Source organism: Pithys albifrons, chromosome 6 (genome assembly GCF_047495875.1).
Source record: "Pithys albifrons albifrons isolate INPA30051 chromosome 6, PitAlb_v1, whole genome shotgun sequence".
NCBI lineage: Eukaryota > Metazoa > Chordata > Aves > Passeriformes > Thamnophilidae > Pithys > Pithys albifrons.
Genome location: NC_092463.1, coordinates 14,649,357 through 14,668,019, shown reverse-complemented (window position 1 = coordinate 14,668,019; position 18,663 = coordinate 14,649,357). Strand labels below are relative to the sequence as shown.

Below are 18,663 nucleotides of genomic sequence, written 5' to 3'. Positions count from 1 at the left end.
AGAAACCCATTCTATGCTTTTGATTATCCCCCTGTACTTGACACTGGTTAGGCTGCACCTCTAATCCCACGTTCAGTTTTGGATCCATCACTGTAAGACAGACACCGAGGTGCTGGAGTGTGTTCAGAGAAAGATGAAGGGCCTGGAGCACAAGTCTGGATGAGGGGCTGCTGAGGGAGCTGAGGTTGTTTAGCCTGGAGGAAAGGAGGCTCAGGGGGGACCTCATTGCTCTCTAAAACTACCTGAAAAGAGGTTGTAGACAGGTGAGGGGTGGTCTCTTCTTTCAAGTGATAAGTGACAGGGCAAGATGAAACAGCCTTAGTTGTGCCAGGGGAGGTGTAGACTGGATATTAGGAATTGGGTTTTTTTTAGTGAAAGGGGTGTCAAGCATTGGAACAGGCTGCTCAAGGAAGTGTGGAGTCACCAGCCATGGAGGTATTTAGAAGACCTGTAGATGTGGCTCTTAGTGACATGGTTTAGTGTTGGACTTGGCAGTGTTAGGTTAATAGTTCACATTGTTACACTGACAGTTGGACTCAATGGTCTTAAAAGTCACTTCCAACCAAAATGATTCTGTGATTGTTTGGTCAATACTTGCTTTTCTATGATCTAAACAAACCATTGACACTACATAGGGGACATCTGAGAAAAGTTGTGACCACTTCAGGTTTGGTTAACACAAAGACATCCAGATTGACTAAAAACTCACCAGCTTTTTTGTGTGTGGAAGTGTAATACATAAAAATCTCTGCCCTGATAGTTTATTGGCAGAATTTTATGATTTCTTTAGCAAGTAGGACTGGTATATTGAAACTATACCTTTTGCTTAAAACTGAACTGATCATTCTGGTTTAACAGAGAAAAGTCAGAGGTGGAATGAGACCTATGTTTCATTCTTCATGGAATAAAGATAATTTTTTTGACCAAACTTTTACATGGAATAGCAGAATTTACTTTAGATCTCCATGACTTCATTGTTAAGACTATTTGCAGAATGACATCTGAAAGATCAGCTTTTCACTGATATTCTAATAATTTTGTTTTGAAACTTGAATCCTACATTCTAGTAAATCTAAATATTATTAATGTATGGAAATATAATAATTAGTAAATTTTATTTTCTCTGTCAGAATCTTAAAATGGTTTCATGATCTCAGTAATTTGATACTAAAACAGGATAGTACTTCAAGAAAAATGCTACCACGTGTGGTACTGTTCACTTCTTTCAAACAAACTTTTGGTCTTTCCTATGAGCAGTAATACTCTAGACCATTCAGAACAGTCCAGATTCTTGAACATCAGCAGGAGTACCTGGTATTTCTAGAATACATTTCTATTATTAATGTAGCCCAGATTTGTAAGGAAATCTATGAAAGTTCAGTCATGGTGAACATATTATGGAATTATAGTTCTTTAAGATATTTTGTACCTCTAAAATAGGAGCATGTGAAAACAGTGGCTATGAAAATATAATGTCTTATTAAAGGTTTAAAATACCCAGCAAATTAACAAAACAAAACCACTGTTCTTTCATTCTCCTGCCACTTCCACTAAATTCCCTGTTTTGGCATTTCTTTAATGTTCTACACCTGTCTCCCATTTCACAGCTTGGCAGAAGCAATTATGGGTGTGCAGACCTTTGTGCTTGACAGTGAAAGAAGCAGGTGCAGATGTAGCACTTGGGGACATGGTTTAGTGGTGAACTTGGTAGCATTTATATTTGGACTTGATGATTTTAAAGGTCTGTTCCAACCTGAATGATTCTATGATTCTGTGTGGTGATACAGGTGACAAATGGGCCAGACCTGCTGCAAGAAGCAACACTATGGTTGGACTGGGACTGGCGTGGCCGGAGGGGTTGGGTTTGGCCAGGGCATCAGGCACACAAGGTGAATAATCCCTGCATGACCTTGGCTCTTGGAAACCTGGTGGCTGTGTCTTGACCTGTCTCCTGGACAGGGGCTGTTGTCACGCAGGAAGTGACTCCACCACCTTGGAGTGGGAACCCACCACTTTAGGGCGGTGGCGGCCCCGTTGCTGAGGGTGTTTAAGGAAAGATGTATGTGACACATAATGCCACGGTCTGGTTGGCGTGATGGTGTTGTGTCATAGCTTGGACTTGATGATTTGAGGTCTTTTCCAACCTTATTGTTTCTGTGATTCTGTGGCATCAGCTTGACAAAGGCCTTCCCAAACTTATTGCCACTTAAATCACTGGGGTTTCTTATAACTAAAAAATTTTCCACTGAAAGGGTTGTGAAGGATTGGAACAGGCTGGCCAGGGCAGTGATGGAATCGTCATCCCTGGAGGCATCTCATGAATGTGCGGATATGGATCAGTGGTGACCGTGGGTTGATGGCTGCACTTGACGATCTCGAAGGTCTTTTCCAACCTGAACAATTCTGACTCTGCAGGGGTTCAGCGCCTGGCCCATTGCGGGCGCGGTGCCTGCTGGGAAGTGTAGTCCTTTACAGCCGCCTCAGCAGCCACTCCCAGCGTTTACGGACTACAGCTCCCAGCAGGCACCGCGCGCAGGGAGGGGCTAGGGTGGGCGGCCGCCGTTGGCGGACCAATGGGCGCGGGCGATGCTGGGAGGTGGAGCGGGGCGGGCGGGCCGCCTGGGGCCGCGGGCAGTGCGGGAATTTCGGACCAGGAGGAAGGAGCGGCGCCGGGCCCGGCCCGCTGGAGGTACTTGGAGCCAGCGCCCGCTTCTGCGGCGTAGGTGTTGTTTTGTTTAGGAAGCATTTCGCTTCCCCTTCGCCCTTCTGGTGGGTTGCGGGGAGGAGGCCGGTGGTGCCGCCGGGCGCTCCCGCGCCCTGCTCGTCCTTCTCGTCCTTCTCCTTCTCGTCTGATGCCGAGCGTGGGGAAGGCGCCTTCCTTTCCGTCCCCTGTCCCATCCCGTGGCGTCGGAGGCATCTCCGTGGGCCAGCAGGGAGGGAGGGAGCGGCGGCAGGTGGGGCAGAGCTCCCTCGGCTTCACCCTTGGCCTGTGCAGCCCCCGCTTCGCCCTCCTGCCTGGGCTGCGGCCTCTCAGCCAGCCTTTGGGGGCTCCGGTCTAAGCTGCTTTCCTTCCTGTTTGTTTTTTTTTCTTGGTTTTTTTTTAGCGCTGAGCCGAGGTGGGGAAGGCTGAGTACAAGCTGTGCTCAGCGCCACTTAAAGCTTCGTCACCTTCATGGTCATCCCGGTGAGGCATCTCCTTGGCTGGGAGGCGTTCCTGAGTTGTACTTTATTAATTTATTTTTTTAAATGCAGGCGTACAACTAGCAAATGAGAATCGGCAGTTTGAGGATCAGGACAGGCCTGTTGTGTAACAGTTGGGCTGAGCTGGTTTCTGTCTCTCAGTGGTTGTGGTTTACTCTTTCACTTCCTATTTCTCGCCACTTGCTTTCCTTGTTTAAGACTGAAGCAGTCACAGGCAGGGTGAACCCTGTTGTTCTGTGGTTCTCCAGTTGTGCTCAAGCACTAATAAAAGTAAAAGCCTTTATTAATTTATAGGAAGTCCATGCGCTCTTTTTATCACTAACAAAATTACAAAAGCTGTTGTGAAGCTTCCTATAATATTACTGTGTCAAAAGTCTCGTGCCTTCCTCTGTAGGAGAAAGCTGTCCACGTGATTCTTGGGGAATAATTCCCAAATGGGAATTACTATTCTTTGGGATAATTCCCAAATGAGGTAGGATTCCTAGTGAATTTCAGCGCAATTGATTTTTATCAAAAGGCTTTTAAGTGTCTCACTCAGATGTATTAAGTATTTGCAGTTGGTTTGGTGGTGAGGTGATTTGGAGTGACAGATGATTTGATACCTTAGAAGGCAATAACTGAATGAGAATACGGATTTTGAGAATCACTTTAAATAGCATTCAAAAGAAGATAAGGTATTCTTGAGAAAGCAATTTAAAATTAGCAACACAGTAATTCCTCCTGTGAATGACTGTTTCCTACCTCTCAACAAGTTGCATTCTGAAACTTTAAGTCATCTTGGTTTGTTTACAAAAGAAATGATTAAAGATATTTACTTGGTCCAGTATGGTGCTGTTGTGATGAAATGCTTCTCAGTAATACTGGTCTACCAATGACATTTATTTATTTTGTCTAGAAATACATCTTTTTTATTTCTAGGGGAAAGAACCCTAGTGCCTCTTCTTCTCTAAGTGCCATTAATTGTCAGATGTCCTAATGGTAAGGAAATCAGGTTACAGAGGTTTCCACAGGTGTAACACAGTGATAGACCAGTCACAGAATGCCTGATTTATGCAAGAAGGTCTTTTTTCCCGGTCTACCTCACTTGGTGTGACAAGTCACTGACACTTCAGTTATTTTTTTGTGTAGTCCCTCCTGTGAAACAGTTCTACAATATTCAGAAATTTTAAAATACAATGTTCTTTCTTTCACACTCCTTGAGCACAAATTTAGTTTTTTTCTCCTTGTCTTTTTTTTTTTCCAGGCAGACTTAGATTTTGTGGTATGACTAATTATCAGTGTTAATGATGGATAGATTTCAGGTCTTGCTGTGGAACTACCTGCTCACAAGAGGAGCACAGGGCACCAGCACACCCTCTTTGAGATGAGAATGAAAATAAGTCCTAGTAAGATAAGCAACTGTAAAAATGACAATTTCCAGATAATAAAAGAGGAGGATCAGGAAGAAAGCAGTCTGAATTGACACACAGCAGAAATACTTCTTTCAGAATAAATTTGTTTGATATTCATTTCAGAGTTTTATTAATAATGGATGCCAACAAAAAGCGAGAAGTGGCTATTCATATTTATTCTGAGTTCAAGTATCACTCAAGTTGCAACCATTGCAGACAGTGTTTGTAAAGATAACGCCACTGATAGGCAGACAGTTTTGCATCAATAGTGCTATCTCAAGTGCATTGCATTCTGTTTCTTCCAAGATGTTTTATTAGGGAGTAGAATGAGAACCTTTGTAGTATTAACAGGCTTTTGGAGATAGTTTAGACAAATAGGCTTCTGTTATTCATACTTCTTAGTAGCAAAATCTTTGTTTTGAGCACAGTGTAGCCACATAAAATGCTGCTGTTTACAATCATGTACCTTGAAAATTGTTCTTGTCAGGCACCTTAGCTAAGTAGGGTCAGGTCTGATACTTCAATGATAGCACAGTACTTGACATCCATGGCAGTGTTTCCAAGGACTTCAGCATGATTGCAGGCACTAATGAATCAAGCTTCACAATACCTGTGGGGTAGAAAATATTTCTGTTTATTGATAGGAAGAAGTAATTGAGATGTAGGAGAATTTGAAGTGGGTATGATTGTTTTGGTTTTTTTTTAAGTGGTGGCAGTGGTGAATTTTTAAAGGTGATTTTAGGGAGAAGTAGGTGACTTTATTGTAGTTGTGCAATGTACAGTGGGCAGCTCCATGTCTTGTTGGTTTATAAGTTTCCTGACAAACCACCTGTGTTTCCTGTATTGTAAGTTGAAAAGCACATAATGTGGCATAATTTGCACTAAAATGGCATTATCTTTTTTTGTAATTTTTATAATTTTTCCTAATTCTGAATTTTCATGTAGAAAATCATTGCAATTTCCAGGTGTCTTTGGTTTCAAGCAATAGAAGATACTTGAACAGATTCATCCAAAGAAATGTGAAAGCATGTGCAGCCATTGCTACAATGTTTCCTTGGATAACAGCTTTTTTGCAAAGGAGTGCTCAGTATTGTGATGCTGCCCATTGCAAGCGATCCCTGTTTGGCACCTATGGCCTACTGATAGCTTGACCAACTTGTCAGTAGGCACAGTGCCATCTTAGCAGATGGGTGTGAATAGAGACAGCCAAGAAACCATGTATGTGTATCTCATGTATTTGTTAAGGGCAGGGTTCCCAGCTGGGGACATTCAAACTTATGTCCATTTTGAATTTTTGCTTTTATGGATAAAGGGACGTTGTCGTTAATGTGTTTGGTTTTGTGTTTTTTTAAATAAATACCTTCAGGCACACAATTACTGACCATGTTAAACAAAATATGGGTTGTGTATGGAAGAGGGAAGCACCAGCTCTTCCTCTGATACCCTTGAGGAGCTGTTTAAAGTAAATTTTATTCTCTTTAAGTGAGTCTCACTGTGAATGTCAGAGATGTGAAGCGTATCAGGTTTGTTTCAGGGGCCTGCCAGCCTTATTGCAAAAGAGGCCACAAAGTTATCTTTTATGGGTAACAATCTGTCCAGCATTCAAGCAACAAATTGCCTATGCCCAAGTCTTGCCAGATTTATTTCTAGTAACTCAGAGGTCAAGGGGTGCAGTCCTTCAAGCCCTCTTCATGTCTCTTATATTGACAATAAATTGTCTCTTAGCTTGAGGACAGTGTGCTCATTTTGGATGTATTTTGGTATTCTTCAGGTGACAGTGAGTGTGACCTTGTCTAACATCTGAGCCATTAAGCAACACTCTAATTTCTGTGCTTTCTTTTTCTCCTTGTCTTAGTCAGCTTTGGGGCTCCAGACTTCTCATTTGTTATTCCATTGCCATTTCTACTGATTTCAGTCTGTCCTGTGTTTCAATCCATTTCCTGATTTGGGTCTCCTGAGAAGCTGCTTAAAGGTCTGCAGTGATCTTTTTGGCCTGTGCTTATAAGTGGTATCAACATGTGGACATTTCTACCATTCTTCCTTCTGGCACTTTGACACCATTACTTTCTTATTGGTATGGTCTTATCTCAGCTGGCTGGAATTGCGTTTTGTGCTTGAAAGTCTCATTTTTCTCCTGAAGAAAATCTGGAGGAAGGATCTTCCTCTAAGACAGTAAAGCATGTATCACCTTGAAGATAAAAAAAAAAAAGATGAAGGGGATGTAGAGATGCGTTTCTTAAAGACTGTGGAGAAAGCTGCGTGGTAAAGTTAGTCTTAAAATATAAGTGTAAAATGTGTCTTGATTGTAAGGAAGAATGTTACTATATAGACGTGGAAATATGGAAAAGTTATGCTGACTTAAAACATCCTATTTTGTGATAGAGGAAGCCTGTGCAATGTAGGTATTGATAAATACCAGTCTCTTCCTGTGATACGAGTATTTTATGATAGTGTTTTGTTGAAGTTACTCATTTAATCACAGTAGGTATTCACATGCAGTTCTTTGACACGAAGATATTTCTGAGATTAATAAGAACCCTGAAAAAACAGATCTTTGGCTGTTTGGAGTGATGCACCATCTCCTCTGCTTTTATTTCGGTATTGAATGACTGGTGTCTGCAGATTGCTTTCTGCCAGAGTCCACTGCTCTCTGACCAGATTCTTCTAGTTCTTCCATGTATGAAGGACGTAATATTTAATATCAAATTTACTTATTTGAAGGTAGTTGGTGCCATACGGGATTTCTGATTTAGGAAAGTAATATGAAATACACTGAAAGCAATACAATTTTGACTTACAAAATACAGCAATTGCAGTACATAGTTCAGTCACAATACCAGTGTGATTCTCAATACCAGTCTCTATAATATGTTCACTGTCACTGTGCTGGTGTCCCCAACCACTGGGAAAGGAACACCTGGATTGCAACCAGCCCACGCCCATTGTTCTCTTGGAAGTTCTGCCAGGTAGTTTTTGGGTGCTGATGCTGGATTGAGCCTCCTGTTCAATTTCCCCACACTGGTCAAGCTTACTCGGGGAGACAGTTACACCTCCATTTGATCCACTTAACAATTTTGTGTTCCGCTCATTTAACTGTTTCCCTAAAACAAAGGCCACCCTTTTGTTGAGCTCAAGTGAGCTCCTTTGCATTATTGCCAGAGCTCCTTGTGCACATCACCATTCACCATCTCCAAGGGGTGTTTTATCCACTGTTGGGCTTTAGTCTGTCACATTCCACCTCTAGGTAGGTATACGGTCAATCAAAGCTGCAGACTTGAGTGTTAGACACAGTAACATTGTCAGGAAACTTGACAGTTATTCTTCCATTTAGTAAGTAGAGAAGTGCTTATCTTCTTCAGGTGCTAGTTGGGTGACAGACATTATTTGAGGAAGAAAAATTCCTGAAGGTACTACCCAATCAGAAGAGTCTTGTAGAAGGGAGAGTGCTTTTGGAACAACTGTCATAGTTTTGTTTTTGGTTTTTGTTTTTTGGGAAATTAAAATAAGTCCTAGAAGAACATTAGAACTGAAAGATGAAAACTGATGCTAAATAAGTAATGAGCTCTTTACATGAAATGCCTTCATAAGTTGTTTTACAAAGAATTGATCTTTACCTTATGCAGATAAAAATCATACAGAGTCACAGTTATGTTCTAAAAGACACTATTCTGACTGGTGGGATTTTATAATTTTGCTGGAAGGAGAAAGAAGTATTATTAATACACAATTCAGGAAGTTTCTGAATAAGCAAAATACTATTTTCCTATTAGACTAGTTACTCAATACAATAACCTTAACATCAATTATTTAACAACTGTTTTCCTCTTTCTGTAAATATTGCTTATCCGAGACCTGAGGTTGGCAGAAGGCATCAGTTACACATTTACACTTAGGATCTCAAAAGAGCTACTTATGTACTAGTTTATTGATTACCTACTCAATGCTACCCTGTAAACAATAACCAGACTTTAATTTTTGTTCCTGCAGTTATATAGGAGAAAAAAAAATGTTTGGATAGCTTTTTAAATTTTTTTGGTGTACTTTTTACAGCTAAGATAATTCCATGTATTATTACTGAAGACTTGGAATTTTTCAATAGGCAAGCTTAACTCCAGGAAAACTGAGGAGATCTTTTGATTAAACTTTTTTTTTAAAGTTTTTCCAACCTGTGATTGGTTGTGATTGATTGAACAGAATAGGTTCTGAGACTTTTCTGTTCAGCATGTATAAAAAAGAGCTCCTAACAGATTTCTCCTGTGAAGTCTTTTACTGTCAAATTTTTTTTGTGATGCCTGCAAAAATTAGTTGTTTTTCAGTTAGAATTCATGCCAATGAAACTGCTTACTGCATTTCTTTTATGGTATCTTTGTAGTAACAAGTTATAACTTAAACAACCTGTACTTTTTCATGCTTCTAACAGATTTCTACATAAAATAAGCTGGATCAGCACGTAACCTATGCTTTTTTTTAATTTTCCTACCCTTCTCTCTCTCTCACTCCAGGGAAAATGCCATATAGTAAGAAGACTGCTGGAAAAAGAGCCCCTGCAAAAAGGAAACTTGCTGAATTATTTACTGCGGGGGAGGTTCTAGTAGATATATCAAGGAAAGAATGGAAATTAGGTGTCCCCATAGGGCAGGGAGGCTTTGGACGCCTATACCTTGGTAAGTGGGGTTATCTTTGATAATGCTCTAAAATGGAGAGTGAGATGTTTATTCTTATTCAGAACAGTGAAAAGTTGACCCTAAGTTAAAAGTGCAAACTGTCTTCATGTGATCCTTTTTACTAGAACTGTAGCTTGGATCATGGCATTGGAAGAAGATGACACGGATAAACTATTAGTAATTTTAAGCACTAGTTGTATGATTTTGTAATGGTAGTTCATTCTTTTTTTAGACCAAAATCTTTATTACTTTTTAGCCATGGAAAATGTAATTCACTATTTATTTAAATTTGATTTTTGTTCTGGCCAAAATACTGGATTTTTGCATAATTGTCTTTATAACGACAAATTCTGAACTGAAACAGTCTGAGTATATTCTCTGGAGGCTACTGATATCAGTCACTATTTGGGCTGGTCTTGCCTTTCGTGTTGCTTTGATTTTTTTCATGACCTTTGACATGTCATATACTTTTTTATGTTACAATTGCTCAAAACAAATGCAAATGTTTGACTTTACAGTTTAAACTGTCAGTACAGTTCTTGTTTTTCAATGCTGTTACTGAATACAAGGAAAATTGCTTAAAGTGAATAGTGTTCCATGCTTAGTATCATTCTTACTTGAACAAATGAACAGATCAGAGAGGCCTTGAGACTAACAACTATTTGATTGCCTGTAGTTGTTCTTCAAACATTTTTGAGAGGATGAAAGCTAATGTGATCTCTGTAATATGGTTTTCCTCATCTTGGTGAAAAAGTTGCTCTGAATTTATATATTGAGCTGGAAAACAACAAAAAGTCTGTCCTGCTTTTAAAATGAACAGAGTGCAGCATAAATGGGTTAAGAAAAACAGGACTAGTGGGTGGCTTCTTGCCAAAGAAGCTTTCAATTACTTACTCAGCCTTGCTTAGCAAGCTACTAAATTTACTGAAGTTTGAGCTCGCTCAGATTGTCGTTTTTCTTGTTCAGAATTCCTGCTTTGTTCAAGCCAAAACTTGCTCTCTGCTTCCCCATCATTTGCACAAAGGTGTGACTCTGAATATTCCTGTACTTTGTGCTTGCCTAATTTGGTGTCCTTCATACCTATATCTTGTGTCACAAATATCAACAGCTTAGTAGCAACATACCCAGTATTTGGATGTGTAACATGGCAACATAGTAGAAAGAATTTATTTTTCATCTTTATGTCCACTAATGTATATGTTTATCACAATCCTGGAAAACAAAAGAAATACTGTTGACTAGGAAAAAATTACTGGATAATAAAATATAATTCCTTTATTTAGTAAACTGCCTGTTCTTCTCAAACAGAAGGGAGAATGCAAGACCATACCCATATGTGGTAGCCTTGCCATTCAGAGTAGTTCTCTTACCAATGCTTGTATCATATGTTTGTCCATGCTGCATAGCAAAGAAGTGTTTGCTTTGTGACAGTTTGCTCTTCTACTACTAATACAAGCTTCCTTTTTAACAGCTGATGTTAATTCTTCAAAGGAGGTTGTCAGTGATGCCCCTTATGTTGTAAAAGTGGTAAGAGAGCATTTGAATTTTTACTTCACAACAAAATATTTGTTGTAGGGTACCAAGGGTAGTTTAAAACATCATCTGAAAATAATACAATTGCATAGTGCTGTTTAAAATAAAAGTGTGGTGGTACAGAGGAATGCAGCTGAGAACTGGGACTCTGTATGTGGAACATCATAGTGGAACATCAGTGGAGTTGAGAAAGATTCATGAAATGTATCAGATTCTGTTTCATTTGCTTCCTATAAACAGCCCAGATACCACCAAATGGTATCTGGCTAGCTTTTGGAGAGTTTCTGAGGTTCAACAGTGAGTCTGTGTGAGCTGTTGCTCACCACTAGATGTTGGTAAACTGACAAATATCTTGGGAATAGAAAAAGCAAAACTTTGCTTCCCAAGGTCTCCATGGATAAAATGTTTTATTATAAACCACATACATGTTCTAGTTTCTATTGAATTAAAATTGCATTGACACCTAATTTTTTAACCTACTGTTATGTATGATTCCCTGGTAAAGTCTTAGTAAAAAACTGGGAATATGGGAATAGCCATAGTAGATCCAGACCCTTCGTTATCTTGGTGGCAGTTCTGTTGCTGTGTTAAAAACAAATACCAGAAAACTGTACAAGAACTCCACAGTGTAAAAGATTAGTTTTTCAGCCTAGTTCAGAACTGCACTGTTCTAACATTTTATTTATTAAACTACATGAAGATACCGAAATGCTTTGCTGCAGTAATTGGTCACATTGTAAATACGTTAATACTTTTTGCATTTCTTCCTGAAACTGAAAGTTCAGGTCAAATTAGAATAAAATACATTTTAGTTAATATGTGCCTTTAATCTTGATATTTACATCTGCTGACTAAAGGGAAACTCTAGGGTATTGATTTTGGTACTGTTCAGACACCCCAAGGTGCAGTTTGTGATGACCCTGTTTCCAAAATGTCGTCCCTTGCTGAAAATGGCACTGCTTACCCTGCAGATGTCAGATTGCCACACTTTCAACACGAGCCTGCTGCTGCTGCCTTAGGTGTTTGTGGCCAAGAATTCTGCATGGACCAGGAGCCCCAGCCTGAAGCTGCATGCTTTAGTATGTTCAGCCTGTGCTGTTGGGGCTGGGGTGGGGTGTCTCATGCAGGAACTGTGGCCTGTTTCATAGACATAACAGACACTGAAAATATCAGCAGTGGCTTTTGGCTGTAAGAGGCAGTGGCTTTTAATTGCTGACTCCTGTTGAGTTTGGACTGATCAGGAAGCAGAGCACCATTTAATTTTCATGGAAGAGTCTGGTTTGACTTGCTTGGAAAATCATCAGATATGCATTACTTTATCCTGTGTGTAATTGCTGTCTCCCTCTTTTCCTGATTTTGAAACCTGTTCATCTGCTCCCTTCTCTACTTTAGGCTCTGAATATAAGAGTTGCCCCAACTTTTGGGTTGCTTTTATGCTAGATTCACTTGGTTGCAGCATTTTGGAAATACCTCCATTGCTAATATCCCAGATGACTACTCACTTCTAATTGGTCTTTTATAGTTTTGTCTTTATGGCAATAACGAGTAGCCCTAGTCTTTGTGCTAGCCTCACAAATGACCCATAACATATTATGCCTTTACAGTCTAGTATAACACAACTACAGATAACAGCCCATTTTCTGATGCCTGGGTGGTTGCTAGTTGATCCATCAGCTGAAGCAAAGTGATTAACAGCTTTGAACAATTATTAGTGTTTAACAAAATATGTGCTTCTATAGTAATGTTCTTCAAATTAAGCTATTAAAGCAGGATGGAAATTGGCTTAGTCTTTGACATATCCTCATAGTATTGATGTCTGAACAATATGAAATGAGTCACAGTTTTTATTAAAAAAAGAAATGCTTTTTAACGTGTGGACCTTTCAGATGTCATCACTCAGGAGTGGATGCAGAGTTTAATTACACTTCATTAAATTGCTGACTGAAAAAGATCAGAATTCTTACAGTACTACTTGAAACTTGTTGGATGTCGACATGTACACCATAATCACTTTCATTATGATATCTTTTTGAATAAGACTTCAATTTCAATTTTATAAGCCATGTGTTTAAAAAGGTCCTGGGCATAAAGCTGTAGAAATTTGTCTTTGCAGTTTTTCTGGACTGTGTGAGCTTTTTTAGCATAGCATATGCATTTATTTATCTGTATGTAGAATTAATGGTATTGTGGTAAAACACCTTCTTAGTCAACATGAAGAACAATTTTGTGGTTACATAATTTATCCATTCTCTCAAGTATGAAAAAATAGCAGATTTTCAGCATTTAGAGAAAGATATATCTCTTTTTCAGCACTGAGATATAAATTTTTGTGGCATAATTTATTTATAGATAAATATTGTAAGTATTTTTAATACCTACAGTTTTCCGCTGTATTTTAGTGAGAAAATAACATTGTTGAAACCCATGTTAATGGAATGAAAATTATATATAAGATAATTTATTTATATTCTAATTAAGTTAGTGTTTTAATGGCTTGTGCTCCACAGAAACAAGTGTATAGGTCAAATAATGTGTGTTCAAGATAACTGCAGTATGGGAATTTAGTTGTTTAATGCATCTTGACTGCTTATATAATCACTGTATTGTTAATTTATTGACTATTGTGGATAAAGACTTGTGTGTGTTGGTCAGTTACTTTGGTTTTGTTATTTTTTAATGGTTGCTGGCTAAAGTCTGACTGTTGGTTCCTCAAGGAGAGGCCCAGAAAACTGTTGTGTTGGCTCCCTTGTTTATCAGGGCAGTGCTGCTGGAGAAAGTAAAGTGTAGATAGGCAGTAGGTTTGTAATCGAGGTTCCAGACCTAGGAGTGATGCCTGGACTGGTATCTGCTCTCATTCTGACCTGTCTTTCACCTCTGCCTCTGAGCCCAGAGATCAGTGCACGCTGCTGCCCTCGGTCATCGGTTTGTACGGTCTCTTTGCATTGCTCTGTTAATGTCAGACGGCAGAAAACCTCTGTTAGCTGAGTGGTACAGTCTGGCCTTTATCAATTTCCTGGATCGTTGCATCTGCATTTAGAAGTTAAAATTAAAACCATTTAAAATCAATGTGTATCTTGGCACTTTTCCTAATATCATGTGGCTGTATTATTTCTGGATTTCTTTACCAGTAACCACATACATTTTGTTATTTTTTAAGTGTAGGATGTTCCAACACACGTATTTTCACTGAGATAGAATGAATTCGGACATATATAGGTAACTACACTAAAATATATTGCTTAAGCTGATCTCAAAATCAATCACTCAAAAATTACAACAGAATTACAAGAGATGAAATCTCTTTTTTTTTTGTATCAAGTTCTGGAAATGTATCATCAAGGAACATGACCGTTTGCTGTTCTTGCAGTATTTCAATTCCTACAAATTTGTCTCTTGAACTTCATTTGTTACGTGGTTCCCATAGATTTGTCTTTTGAAAATGGAACTGAAATACTTTATATTAAATACAAGGTAGGGTCTGAAGACAAGCCTGGTGTAGTTGTTGTAACTTAGTTTAAGAGAAATTTTGAAATCCTCTGTAATTTTTATCTCTGTCAACTAATGTATGAATGGAACTAAATGCCTTATGTTCAGTAGGAATTTAACTTCTGTTAAGGTTTATTCATTGAATCATTTCAGGTGTTATTTTAAGATCACTAATGGCTAATGGAGTTGGTGCAATCCAGCTTTAATTTGAAAAAATGAGATAATGAATGTTGCTCAATGTTCTCTGCTAAACTTCTGCCAAATATTGGTAATATTTCTATACATTTCAGTTAATTTGTTATTCTTTAGTCTTTTGTTATGGGACAGTATTCTTTGATATTCTTAACATTAAGCAATTTATAATGAAAATAACTTTTTAGAGCTAAACTACTTTTATAAAAAGAAGATATTCTATTGAGTTCATCAGCACTGGGTAGAGCATTTGATGGAGAATCTGTTTTTATAGGGTGAATGTTACATTTTGTGAGTTTTTAATAATTATTAGGCACTAACACAGCAGTTTTTAACAAATTGTAAATTATCTTAAAGGAACCCAGCGAGAATGGACCTCTTTTTACTGAGTTAAAGTTCTACATGCGAGCTGCTAAGCCAGATGAAAGTAAGCAGTCTGTTACAATGTTATTAATGAACTACAAGCATTTAGGCAAATAGAGCCCATAGGAATAAGATCAAACTTTAAGAGAATCCCTTTAGGTAATTTTCAAAATTATTTTTAATTTTTTGAAATCTTATTCAGACATTAGAGTAAATTAGAGGTGTTCTATGTAGTTATGTTGCTGGTGTTGTGTAAACTGAAACTTGAGTTGCATCTCTCTCCCTACACTGGATACTTCATTAACTTTCCAGTATACTTTGCATTCATGTTTCTGTGAAATAAGCAGCTCACAGGTATGTAGAAATTTTAAACAATGTGACTACTTCCTTTTTATGTAAGTCTCTACTGATGCAAATTCATGAACTTTATTTGTATTTTCAGTTCAGAAGTGGACTAAGTCCCATAAACTGAAATATATAGGTGTACCAAGATACTGGGGTTTTGGCTTGCATGAAAAAAATGGAAAAAGGTAAATATATCTTTTGTTGACATACGCTGGTATTTATTTAACCCACAACCACTATCCCTTTTAATCTAATTTACTGTATAAGGTGTATTTTCCACTTCTCTTTTTGTTGTTCTTTCCTGCTACAAAGTTTCATGTTCATGGCAGGGTGTGCTTAGGGAACTATACAAATAGATACATTTTTATCTGTATTCCTTTTGTTACTCCTATTTGTGTCTGTTCTAGTCAGTTTAATTTAGTTTTCTTTTGTTGGGAACTTTGCTGTAATATAGTGAGGTTCTCTCTATATATGTGGTTTAGAAGCTTTTTATATTTTAATTAAAACAAAGTCAACTTCTAATTTGCAAGTCCTTGAATAGTATGACTACCTTCAAAGTTTTTCTTATAGTGTGCACTTAAGAGTATTTTCACTCACAAATATTAAGATTTTAGTGCTCCCTCAAATCTTTTTTGTTTTCCCTAAGGATGTTTTTCTTTCCCTAATCTGTGAGCTAGAATAATTTTTAGTCTCATGTTGAATTTGTTTTAAATCTAGGGATAGTTTTTAGTATTGTTCCCTGTCATGAAGGGGTTTTGTGACTTGGTTGTTAATGTTTATGTAATAGCACTTGTTTCCTGGTGGACTTTCTCTAACCAGCTGTGCTGCAAAGGAGTTTTAGTAGTTCTCTGGCAGCTTAGAGTAGGTCAGGCTTCTCTGTGTGGATCACTGCATAGGGCAGTTGGTATGTATGCTTCAGTATGTCAGAAATATCAGTGTTTCAGAAGGTCCTCAACTCTAAAACTAACCTAATATTAAAAACAACATTAATTTTGAGAGGCAAAAGTAAATGTAGCATGTTTGGGGTTTTTTTTTATCTCTCAGATAAATGTGTCTTTGCACTCAGTGTTTAATGCATGAATTTCTTTAATATAGCCTATATGAACTCTTACAGTTCTTACAATAGTTTGGCTGTAACAGTGAATATCTGAACACCTTTGGCAGTGAGAGGTTTGGGTTGTTTATAACAGATTAAAAAGTTTGCAATAGATTTCAGTAGATGAACATTTTATGTAGCCATGTTAAGTGACTTAGTTGTTTATAAAGTAAGAAATGTATTTTTGTAAGTAATTGATGCTTGGTTTTGCCTAGAGTGAGCTACAATAGGGATGTTTTCCTCTGTGAGGACTTGTTATTGTATTGCATAACTAGAATAAAAAGCAGTTCTCTTGATGGACGAGCTTTTGACTAGCTGCTGTGGAAAAAGGTAGGAATGGATGTACTGCATTAAAAAAGAAAGTCAGGTGTTTCACACAGTTTCTTTTGAGAGAGGCATTTTCAGTCAGTAATTTGTACAGTTAACACACAGATAAGATACTTTGCTAAGTGCAATTCAGTAACTTTGCTGTTTGGTTTTTTTTTCCTTGCCCTTGAATTTAGTTATCGATTTATGATAATAGACCGATTTGGGAGAGATCTTCAGAAGATATATGAAGAGAATGCAAAGCAATTTTCCCGTAAAACTGTACTACAATTAGGCCTGAGAATAGTAAGTTTTAAAAATACGTTCTGTTTTCACAATCTGTCTTCCCTGTGCAAGTCTCTCAGTTCAATCTCACTATTGTGCTGAGTCCAGGTCCTCTGCTGGGTGGACCTGGGTACTGCATTTACATGACTTTTGTTTTGTTAGCTTGATATTCTGGAATTCATCCACGAGCATGAATACGTGCATGGAGACATCAAGGCCGCAAACCTCCTTCTGAGTTACAAGAACCCTAATCAGGTATTTCTGATGGATTTTATTCCTCATGTTTTAAACCTTCTATTTGACAACACATGAAAGTGCTTTGAACCTGTGAAATCTTGCAGAAGCTCATTTTTGAGAAAGTATATGGTAACATTATTTCTGCTTGACATTTATATCTAGTTAATATTCTATGATTTTTAATGCATTTTACTGGACAGTTATCAATTGACTATTTGGCCTAAATAATATTCTAGAGAAATTCTTGAGATTAAAACAAAATTGACTCACAAATAGGTATTTGCAGGTGGAAGCCTAAAATTATATAGCACTCTGGTAAATTATGTTTGCCTGTCTGCATTGTTACCTCATTCCTTTGTTCAAGAAATCCATCAAATAAGTGTTCTGTTACTTGGAAAAATTGGTCTTTAGTGTTTATTGTTCCACTTGATTTACGGAAGTCTTTCATTTTTCTGCATTTTTAACTCTCTTTACTATTCAAAGAATGCTTGTTGGAGTTTCAGAATTATATAAGTTCTTGCCCAAATGTTTTAGCTTGTGAAAGATATAAAATAATTTCAGTTCTCTTAGAGTAACTGTGTTGTTCATGAGGAGTAGTTCAAATGGGACAGCTGACTTCAAAGAGGGTTAAGTGTATTTTAACTCTGTGGGCATGATTTATTGTTTTGCTTGTTTGTTGGGGTTTTTTAAATTTAATTTTAATGGTAATAACTGACTATGTAACTACTTGTCTTCTGTATCAGCAAGAAATGGCTTCCAAATCAGACTGCTCTGTGAAAAACTATAAAACCTATCTGGCATTGTTTTCAAGTCATAAGTATTAAGATGAATAAAGCCCTGAAAAGGAATCATTCAAACTTGAACAACTCACCTTTTTTAGTGCTTTTAAAAAACTTAGGAGAATATTTGGGAGTTGCATTTATTATTTTCATATTTTTTGTATTTATACTTCTTTAATTCTTTGTGGAAATTGCTAGGTGTACTTGGTGGATTATGGACTTGCCTACCGATACTGTTCTGAAGGAGTTCACAAAGCATATAAAGAAGATCCGAAAAGGTGTCATGATGGAACTATTGAATATACCAGTATTGATGCACACAAGGGTGTGGGTAAGGATGTAAAACTCTTCTCAGAAGTATGCATTGTTGCATCCATTTTTATAAATACAAAAGTCTTTAAAAAACTCAGTGCAGCAAACAAACAAACCAGGTTTCTGAATCTAGAAAAATGTTTTTCTTTTTTTTTCCCCTGTGGGTTATGCTGGCATTTTTCTTTTTTTCCACTTACTAACTTTTGCTTACTGTATTTTTAATGTAACTTTCTTAACTAGGGCTTCTTAATTTATAAAGACTGTTAAGATGTTTAGCATATTGCTTTTTACTAAGTAGAAATGGAATAGTGCTTGTGACATCTTGGTAGAGAAATAGGTCCTGTTTTCATGAGAAAAATAATTTCTGTTATCAATGTGAAAATATTCCTGTTTTTAACTCAATATTTAGAATGTTTTTTTAAAAAACATTAATTAATTATGCCTCTAGTCACTGAACATTAAAAGACAAGAAG

The 18,663-nt window shown here is 37.6% G+C and overlaps 1 protein-coding gene across 3 annotated transcripts in view; it reads left to right on the top strand.

The window, feature by feature from the left end:
• The first annotated feature begins 2,598 nt into the window (after window positions 1-2,598).
• The window catches only part of VRK1 (VRK serine/threonine kinase 1), a 31,724-nt gene continuing 15,659 nt past the window's right edge, over window positions 2,599-18,663 (top strand). Inside the window, exons 1-8 of one of the 3 annotated variants that reach the window (XM_071557561.1) lie at window positions 2,599-2,689; window positions 9,095-9,256; window positions 10,728-10,783; window positions 14,825-14,894; window positions 15,273-15,360; window positions 16,775-16,883; window positions 17,025-17,117; window positions 18,077-18,209. In XM_071557561.1, the coding sequence (XP_071413662.1) occupies window positions 9,100-9,256; window positions 10,728-10,783; window positions 14,825-14,894; window positions 15,273-15,360; window positions 16,775-16,883; window positions 17,025-17,117; window positions 18,077-18,209 (706 nt within the window). In that variant the 5' untranslated portion in view covers window positions 2,599-2,689; window positions 9,095-9,099. Of the gene's footprint in view, window positions 2,720-9,094; window positions 9,257-10,727; window positions 10,784-13,235; window positions 14,544-14,824; window positions 14,895-15,272; window positions 15,361-16,774; window positions 16,884-17,024; window positions 17,118-18,076; window positions 18,210-18,663 lie in introns of those variants that run through there. The other 2 variants (XM_071557560.1, XM_071557562.1) reach the window with 2 other exon arrangements.